Below are 10,525 nucleotides of genomic sequence, written 5' to 3' on the forward strand. Positions count from 1 at the left end.
TAAGCGATACGATAAGACGAAACAACATTAGAATAATTGGGATCCCAGAAGAAGAAGAAAGAGAGAGAGGGGCAGAAGCTATATTGGAGCAAATTATAGCAGAGAACTTCCCTAATGTGGGGAAGGAAACAGGCATCAAAATCCAGGAGGCACAGAGAACCCCTCTCAAAAATCAATAAAAATAGGTCAACACCCCGACATCTAATAGTAAAACTTACGAGTCTCAGAGACAAAGAGAAAATCCTGAAAGCAGCTCGGGAGAAGAGATATGTTACCTACAATGGTAGAAACATTAGGTTGGCAACAGACCTATCCACAGAGACCTGGCAGGCCAGAAAGGACTGGCATGAGATCTTCAGAGCACTAAACGAGAAAAATATGAAGCCAAGAATACTATATCCAGCTAGGCTGTCATTGAAAATAGAAGGAGAGATAAAAAGCTTCCAGGACAAACAAAAACTAAAGGAATTTGCAAACACGAAACGAGCCCTCCAAGAAATATTGAAAGGGGTCCTCTAAGCAAAGAGAGAGCCTAAAAGCAGCATAGATCAGAAAGGAACACAAACAATATACAGTCACAGTCACCTTACAGGCAATACAATGGCACTAAATTCCTATCTTTCAATAGTTACCCTGAGTGTAAATGGGCTAAATGCCCCAATCAAAAGACACAGGCTATCAGATTGGAATAAAAAACAAGACCCATCAATATGCTGTCTGCAAGAGACTCATTTTACACCCAAAGACACCCCCACATTGAAAATGAGGGGGTGGAAAACCATTTACCATGCTAATGGACACCAAAAGAAAGCTGGGGTAGCAATTCTTATATCAGACAAATTAAATTTTAAAACAAAGACTGTAATAAGCGATGAAGAAGGACACTATATCTTGCTTAAAGGGTCTATCCAACAAGAAGATCTGACAATTGTAAATATCTATGCCCCTAACATGGGAGCAACCACTTTTATAAGGCAATTAATAACAAAAGCAAAGAAACACATTGACAACAATACAATAATAGTGGTGGACTTTAACACCCTCCTGACTGAAATGGACAGATCATCTAAGCAGAAGATCAACTAGGAAATAAAGACTTTAAATGACACACTGGACCAAATGGACTTCACAGACATATTCAGAACATTCCATCCCAAAGCAACAGAATACACATTCTTCTCTAGTGCCCATGAAACATTCTCCACAACTGATCACATCCTAGGTCACAAATCAGGTCTCAGCCAGTACCAAAAGACTGGGATTATTCCCTGCATATTTTCAGACCACAATGCTTTGAAACTAGAACTCAATCACAAGAGGAAAGTCGGAAAGAACTCAAATACATGGAGGCTAAAGAGCATCCTACTAAAGAATGAATGGGTCAACCAGGAAATTAAAGAAGAATTAAAAAAATTCATGGAAAGCAATGAAAATGAAAACCTTTCAAAATCTTTGGGATACAGCAAAGGCAGTCCTGAGAGGAAAGCATATAGCAATACAAGCCTTTCTCAAGAAACAAGAAAGGTCTCAAACATACAACCTAACCCTACACCTTAAGGAGCTAGAGAAAGAACAGCAATAAAGCCTAAACCCAGCAGGAGAAGAGAAATCATAAAGATCAGAGCAGAAATCAATGAAACAGAAACCAAAAGAACAGTAGAACAGATCAACGAAACTAGGAGCTGGTTCTTTGAAAGAATTAACAAGCTTGATAAGCTCCTGGCCAGACTTATCAAAAAGAAAAGAGAAATGACCCAAATCAACAAAATCATGAATGAAAGAGGGGAGTTCACAACCAACACCAAAGAAATACAAACAATTATAAGAACATATTATGAGAAACTCTATGCCAGCAAATTAGATAACCTGGAAGAAATGGGTGCATTCCTAGAGATGTATCAACTACCAAAACTGAACCAGGAAGAAATAGAAAACCTGAACAGACCTATAACCACTAAGGAAAGTGAAGCAGTACTCAAAAATCTCCCAACAAACAAAAGCCCAGGGCCAGATGGCTTCCCAGGGGAATTCTATCAGACATTTAAAGAAGAATTAATACCTATTCTCCTGAAACTGTTCCAAAAAATAGAAATGGAAGGAAAACTTCCAAACTCATTTTATGAGGCCACCATTACCTTGATCCCCAAACCAGACAAAGACCCCATCAAAAAGGAGAATTACAGACCAATATCCTTGATGAACATGGATGCAAAAATTCTCACGAAAATACTAGCCAATAGGATCCAACAGTACATTAAAAGGATTATTCACCATGATCAAGTGGGATTTACTCTGGGCTGCAAGGTTGGTTCAACATCCACAAATCAATCAACGTGATACAATACATTAACAAAAGAAAGAACAAGAGTCATAGGATCCTCTCAATAGATGCAGAAAAAGCATCTGACAAAGTACAGCATCCTTTCTTGATCAAAACTCTTCAGAGTATAGGGATAGAGGGTACATATCTCAATATCATAAAAGCCATCTATGAAAAATCTACAGCGAATATCATTCTCAATGGGGAAAGGCTGAGAGCTTTTCCCCTAAGGTCAGGAACGCGGCAGGGATGTCCACTCTCACCACTGCTATTCAACATAGTATTAGAAGTCCTAGCCACAGCAATCAGACAACAAAAAGAAATCAAAGGCATTCAAATCGGCAAAAAAGAAGTCAAACTCTCACTCTTTGCAGATGATATGATACTGTATGTGGCAAACCCAAAAGACTCCACCCCAAACTGCTAGAACTCAATACAGGAATTCAGTCAAGTGGCAGGATATAAAATCAATGCACAGAAATCACTGGCATTCCTATACACCAACAACAAGACAGAAGAGAGACAAATCAAGGAGTCGAGCCCATTTATAATTGCACCCAAAACCATAAGATACCTAGGAATAAATCTAACCAAAGAGGCAAAGGATCTGTACTCAGAAAACTATAAAATACTCATGAAAGAAATTGAAGAAGACACAAAGAAATGGAAAAACGTTCCATGCTCATGGATTGGAAGAACAAACATTGTGAAGATGTCAACGCCACCTAGAGCCATCTACACATTCAATGCAATCCCCATCAAAATATCATCCACTTTTTTCAAAGAAATGGAACAAAGAATCCTAAAATTTGTATGGAACCAGAAGAGACCCCGAATAGCCAGAGGAATACTGAAAAAGAAAAGCAAAGCTGGTGGCATCACAATTCCGGACTTCCAGCTCTATTACAAAGCTGTCATCATCAAGACGGTATGGTACTGGCACAAAAACAGACACAGAGATCAATGGAACAGAATCGAGAGCCCAGAAATGGACCCTCAACTCTATGGTCAGCTCATCTTTGACAAAGCAGGAAAGAATGTCCAATGGAAAAAAGACAGTCTCTTCAACAAACGGTGTTGGGAAAATTGGACAGCCACATTCAGAAGAATGAAAGTGGACCATTTCCTTACACCACACACAAAAATAGACTCCAAATGGTTGAAAGACCTAGATGTGAGACAGGAGTCCATCAAAATCCTAAAGGAGAACACAGGCAGCAACCTCTTTGACCTCAGCCGCAGCAACTTCTTCCTAGAAACGTCGCCAAAGGCAAGGGAAGCAAGGGCAAAAATGAACTATTGGGATTTCATCAAGATAAAAAGCTTTTGCACAGCAAAAGAAACAGTCCACAAAACCAAAAGACAACCGACAGAATGGGAGAAGATATTTGCAAATGACATATCAGATAAAGGGCTAGTATCCAAAATCTATAAAGAACTTATCAAACTCAACACCCAAAGAACAAATAATCCAATCAAGAAATGGGCAGAAGACATGAACAGACATTTCCAAAGAAGACATCCAAATGGCCAACAGACACATGAAAAAGTGCTCAACATCGCTCGGCATCAGGGAAATCCAAATCAAAACCTCAATGAGATACCACCTCACACCCTCAGAATGGCTAGAATTAATAAGTCAGGAAACGACAGATGTTGGCGGGAAATGTGGGGAAAGGGGAACCGTCCTACACCGTTGGTGGGAATGCAAGCTGGTGCAACTACTTTGGAAAACAGTATGGAGGTTCCTCAAACAGTTTAAAATAGAGCTACCATACGATCCAGCAATTTCACTACTGGGTATTTACCCCAAAGATACAAATGTAGGGATCCGAAGGGGTACGTGCACCCCAATGTTTATAGCAGCAATGTCCACAATAGTCAAAGATGTCCATCGACAGATGAATGGATAAAGAAGATGTGATACATATATACAATGGAGTATTATGTAGCCATAAAAAGGAATGAGATCTTGCCATTTGCAACGACATGGATGGAACTGGAGGGTGTTATGCTGAGTGAAATAAGTCAAGCAGAGAAAGACATGTATCATATGACCTCGCTGATATGAGGAATTCTTAACCTCAGGAAACAAACTGAGTGTTGCTGGAGTGGTGGGGGGGTGGGAGGGATGGGGTGGCTGGGTGACAGACATTGGGGAGGGTATGTGCTATGGTGAGCGCTGTGAATTGTGCAAGACTGTTGAATCACAGATCAGTACTTCTGAAACAAATAATGCAATATATGTTAAGAAAAAAAAAGAAGAAGGTAGCAGGAGGGGAAGAATGAAGGGGAGTAAGTCGTAGGGGGAGACGAACCATGAGACACGATGGACTCTGAAAAACAAACTGAGGTTTCTAGAGGGGAGGGGGTTGGGGGGATGGGTTAGCCTGGTGATGGGTATTAAAGAGGGCACATTCTGCGTGGAGCACTGGGTGTTATGCACAAACAATGAATCATGGAACACTACATCAAAAACTAATGATGTATGGTGATTAACATAACAATAAAAATTTTAAAAGAGAACACTTCCTTTGTTCAGTGAAAATGATTGGCAACATCATATACTAGAGAAAAGTAGTAAGTTCAAACATAATCTTTTTAAAAGGTACCTTTTTTCTCTCCAGTAACTTCTTTAGGTTCACTAGCTTTTTTTGCATTTTTTCCATTAGGAAAGTATTTTTCAAATCCTGTTAGAAAAAGAAAAAAAATACACACCCTCAAACTAAAATTCATCAGGTTTTATGTCTGTATGTTCATTTTTGAAGCTGATATATCATTAAAACGCTTATGCTCAAAGTGTAGCATTTCTTATGTAGAAGTAATTCAACGCTTAAATAACCAGAGGTGTTAAAGAAAAAAGCCTCTTTTGCATGCCAATTTCATTACCTATAAAAGTGTTATAATTGAGGGGATACATTTTCATCACTGCAATCAGAAAGAAGTAGGTAGGGGGTGGCTTACAGGAGAGAGAATTTAAGAGTCAACCTGAAACAACAGCTATGCATCTATTAGTAAACACCTGCTCCTGGTACATTTTTTATTTTTAAGATTTCATTTATTTGAAAGAGAGCAAGAGAGCACTAGCAGGAGGAGGGGCAGAGAGAGAGAGAGGGAGAAGCAGACTCCCCATTGAGCAGGGAGCCCAATGCGGGGCTTGATTCCAGGACCCCAGGACCATGACCTGAGCCCAAGGCAGATGCTCAACCGACTGAGCCACCCAGGCACGCTGCTCCTGGTACATCTTTAACAAGAATATAGAACATTATAATCACACTGAGTGTGTTTACCTTTTGGAGGTCGAGAACAGAATCTTTGATAAGCAGCAATTACATCTGTCAGAAGAGAATTTCTGCTGGTTGTTGCCTGAGTTGTAGCATATTGATAAAGCTGCAACATGACATATAAATAAAAGCATAAAAATTATATCAAGATAAAACATTTAAGAGGACTTCCTTTCCTAATATCTCAAAGTGAATGAAATGTTTCTCCCCTCAACAGGTGGTTACACACTAGCATAGGGGATTCCCCCCTTTAAAAGGGAGGCCTCCAGTTGCCCAGGACTGTGGCACTCTATTCCCCAGGAGACATAAATTATGATCCAGAAGACAAGAATACTTCAAACTCCTGCCTAGGTTAGAACTGTGGCCCAATTACTATCCTCCACCAACACATTCACTTTGGCATTATCAATTTGTAGCATTCAAAAGACAAACTGACACAGAAAATCTGCTCCTTCATGCTGTCTTGTTTGCAGGGTGTGTAAAACTACAAGACTATTCACCTGAAATTACAACAGCACTGCTTGCAAACATAATACTAAATTCATCTTAGTTCCAGGATAAGGAAGTTATGGTCCGACATCACTGATAATCCTTAAAAAAAAAATCCTTACACTAGCAACATTTGTTAAAGGTATTTGATATATTGTCATCCTGGTGAGAATGCAGGTTATGCAAGTCCCGTTACAGACACATCTCTGCTTTAAGTAACAGTATGTTGCTATAAAGTTATTTTTTTAAATACAGTCCAGGTAAACTGAATTATAACATAAACAAATTGAACAAGCTCCCTATTAAATTTTTAGGTTCACAATTAAAAGCAAGGTGCATTGAGGGGATACATCCGAATACAGTGAAAAACTTCAAGTTATCCTATCCCTTGGCAAAGTGAAAAATCATCACCATTTCTGGGGAGAACAAACTTTGAAATACATATGAGAATGTTTAAAGAGAAGTTCATTTGTATTAGTATCCACCAGCGTTGCCCCATTTATGGTCTGTCAGGATGACTATAATCAAAAGACAATAAAAAGCGCTGGTGAGAATGTGGAGACTCATGGGGCACTGCTGGCGGGAATGGGAAGCAGTGCAGCCACTTTGAACAAGTTAAATGCAGAGTTACCATGTGATCCAGTCAGTCCACTCATACCCAAGGAAATGGAAAACATGTCCACACAAAACCTTGTACATGAATGTTCATAACAGCATTATTCACAAGAGCCAAAAAGTGGAAACAACCCAAATGTCCATCAAGTGATATGAAGAGATAAATGTGGTATACTCAAACAATGGAGTATTATTCAGCCATAAAAATGAATGAAGTGCTGATACATGCTACCACATGGATAAGCCTTAAAAACATTATGCTAAATTAAAGAAACCAGACACAAAAGGCCACATGTTATATGATTCCACCCATATGAAATGTCCGAAACAGGCAAATCCAGAGACTATAGATTAGCAGTTACTAGTTGAAATGTTCTGGAATTAGATAGTAGTACGGTTGTATAACCATGTGAATATACTAAAAAGCACTGAATTGTACACTAAAAATGATTAATTTTATGGGATGTGAATAAAAAAGTCAATAAAGAATAAAGCATGAGCTGATTTAACTTCAAATTAATATACAATTCTACACAGCAAAATAGGACAGAAACACTGACACTGATCTTGGTTGACAGCAATGCTGGTCCGACAGAATTTGGAGCTTCTATTGTGTTAGGCCCTCCCTTACCCCTGGGAACACTTCCTATGAAACCACCACTGATAATAAATAATAATGTATCGTAAGTGAATAAAGCTTTTCCAATACCAAATCCATAAAGGGTACAGATTAAAATGACCTGTTAGTTAAGGTGGGTAAGATAACAAGTCACACTGATCCACTGAGCCATCTATTCCAGGCCACACACTGGTAAATGGTGGGGGTCTGGAAGTCAGAACCAATCCCTACCTCTAAGAAACTCAGAAGTGCAAAGGAGAGAGTCCTGAGGACAAATCTATTACAGGATGGTATAATACACAGCAATACAAAACCTCTAAGTATATGCAAGAGAGGTAGCACAGAGGAAGTGATTACATGTTCACGGGACCTACAGATGTTATAAGAAAAGTTCTAGGCCTGGGATTTGAAGGACCTGTAATCACTAGGCAGATGGTGTCAGAACTTTTAATTTTGTTAAAGCTAGAAATCTGAACTTTTTGAACGACGATCTTTAACACATCTCATATTAGGAACTTCAGTTACACATCTGTAATGGGAGAAAACAACTAGTTCCCAGGGATGCCACCATGAGGATCAAATGTAATAATGTATGTAAAAGCACTGTTAAAATCATATGGTGATACCTAGATTTAAATTGCCATTCCCAATTATTCTGAAAGCCACTGGAGAGTAAGGGTTCTTTTACATCACCATATAAAGTAAGTCTTTATGTCACCGTACAGAATCGGGCCCAAGGTATGTACTCCATAAACATTTATTGACCGATAAATCTCCTTCTATTTTCAAATTGTGTTGACCTGGAATACCTCTAGCAATAATCCTGTAACTGATTTTAACTCTGAGGTTATTTTCTCTAAGGGCACCATCAATGAAACTTTTCTCTGCTTATCTAGTCCAAACCCACTCAAAGGATAAGATAAAAAGTATCAACTCACAAAATATAAGTTTAGAGTACCTCATATTAGAGGATTAGCTTTTATGTTTGACAGTATGAGCACTTTTTAGCTACTTTTTCATCAGTCCTTATTCCTCTGAGCATAAACCTGAGAATGACATCTCATACCAAAATCTTTTCCCCAGAAAAACTGAGAATCATACTTCTGTGTCTGACCTTAACAGCAGCACAAACCTAAAGGCAAATCTGTTCTTTCAGACTCCCTTGCTACAGGTAGCACAGCAATGCCCTAATAGCCCCAGAGAGATCTTCTAAGCAACACCAGGGAATGTGTCACAGACCCCCCAATCAGCCAGCTACTGCTATCAGCACAGACCTCCTTATATACCTCAGCATCCAAGACTCACAGGACAATAGTGCCACTCAAAACAGAAAGGGGGTTCAGATAAGATTCCTGACATCGTAACTGCAAACTCACAAGGCAGATCCCTAACTGTTTCTTGTCTGAGTCCAATATTCACTAGGGACAAACAATGTAAGATGGCAACACGGACGCAATGCGAATGTTAGGCCTAGTGCAAGGCAGTAGAGTAAGAAAAAGATGAAGATGCTCCAAGATTGGCAAGATTTTCAAAGAAAATCATGAATGCAGGTACCATTAACATCCCATTTTAAGCGGAGAGGCTGAGATAATTTCCTCAAGGGCATCTGGCTAGTAAGTGACAGATTCCTGTGACTGACTGACTCAGGGCCTTAACCACCATGTTCTTTTGCCCCTATGCCCCTAAGCAAACCAATGCAAGGCTGGTCTCTAAAAAGCCGGCAGACAGCAAGAGACTGTGTGGCTGAAAAAGCTGATATCGACTACCCACCCATTACATGAACCTTTACTTGACAGATTACTGCCGCTGTTCCGTGAGAACACATTATCATCACTTCAGAAAAACATACTACCGTAGCCCACACGTTGGAGCCCTGTATCTGCTCGTTACCACCAACAGAGAAATAGCCTCCTACTAAACACAGGCCTTCTTATGCAACAAAAAACACATTCTCTACTCTGAGGAGGTGATGTTGTTAATAATCATAGTTAATATGTATTATCTACTATGTGCCAGACCCAGAATGGCAGCAATAGCCCCATTCAACAGATGGAGAAATGTAGACTCAGAGAGGTTGAGTAGCTTACCTCCAAAACCTGTGCTTTCATTAAATCATGCTCACGTTGCCAACCCTTAAAACACATGGACGACAGCTGCTATTTTCCAGTACTATGAAAGCAGGTGAAAGAAAGGCAACCTATACTGGTGATATGACAGACAAGTTCCTTAACGTTTCTAGGTCTCAGCTGCTCTAATCTGTAAAATGGGTTCGTCCTGAATGAAGTCAGAGGACCCTCCCAGATGATCTTTTTGAAGCTCCCTGACGCACAAATATCTGATTCTGTTTTCAAAAATCCAATTCTATACCCAGGGTTTGACACGCACTGCGTGCTTACGGGAACCACGGGATAAATGACCCGAAACGCTGGGGCGACCCAGCATTGAACACGCAGCGTACGCAGGCTCACGAACCCGCCCCGGACGCCCGGACGGGCGCGAGGCGCCCGGGGGCCGGTGACCTTGACACCCTGCCCTCCCGGGCCGGAAGCAGGCCCGAGGGTCGGGCCGGGCCGGGGGCGGAGGACGCTGGGCCCCCGGGACTCACCGTCCGGAGGCAGGACCGTTCGGTGGGGCCCATGCGGCCACCAGGCACGAGCAGTGGGGGCAGGCCGCGGGGCCAGCAGCCTCCCCGGCCCCACAGCCGCAGGCAGCGGTGCGCCATGGCCGCCGGCGCCGCCTGCTCGGGCCGGGGACGCTGCGCAGGCGCGGCTCTGCGGCCGGCGGGCGGGCAGGAGGCGACGGGCGGCCTCGGGCCACGGGAGACGGCCCGGAGCAGAGTCAGCGAACGGCGGTGCTAGCCCCCGTCTCACAGGCGAGCTCACGCTCTCGACGCGCGCGTCTTCTCCCAGCCCCGCCCCTCCCGGCGTGCTGACGTCAGCCGTACAGCGGGCGCTTGGGTCGAGGGCCGAAGCGTCCCCGCTCCACTAGAATCGGGGTCGAAGAAGGAGGAGCGTGGAGAGCGAGGAATGGTGGTGGGCGGGGAACAAGGGAAAATGGAGGGGTGCATCTTTGGAGGCAGGGCTTAAGGGAGGCGTGCGAAGGGCGGGCGCGAAGATGGGCCTAGAGGGAGGAGTGTGAGGGTGGTGGGCGGGGCAGGAGAGGAGCGCCGGGGCGGAGCTAGAGGCGAGACCAAACGGA

At 42.2% G+C, this 10,525-nt stretch overlaps 1 protein-coding gene across 1 annotated transcript in view; it reads right to left on the reverse strand.

Moving 5' to 3' along the window:
* AFG3L2 (AFG3 like matrix AAA peptidase subunit 2) overlaps positions 1-10,220 on the reverse strand; it is a 51,208-nt gene extending 40,988 nt beyond the window's left edge. The window contains exons 1-3 of the mRNA XM_028089338.2: positions 9,933-10,220; positions 5,611-5,710; positions 4,933-5,010 (exon numbers count right to left, since the gene is read on the reverse strand). Of these exons, the coding sequence (XP_027945139.1) occupies positions 4,933-5,010; positions 5,611-5,710; positions 9,933-10,049 (295 nt within the window). The 5' untranslated portion in view covers positions 10,050-10,220. The remainder of the gene's footprint in view (positions 1-4,932; positions 5,011-5,610; positions 5,711-9,932) is intronic.
* Positions 10,221-10,525: the final 305 nt, after the last annotated feature.

The sequence above is a fragment of the Eumetopias jubatus genome, unplaced genomic scaffold, assembly GCF_037043125.1.
Source record: "Eumetopias jubatus isolate StellerSeaLion01/CBP00866 unplaced genomic scaffold, mEumJub1_p1.0 scaffold_16, whole genome shotgun sequence".
Classification (NCBI taxonomy): domain Eukaryota; kingdom Metazoa; phylum Chordata; class Mammalia; order Carnivora; family Otariidae; genus Eumetopias; species Eumetopias jubatus.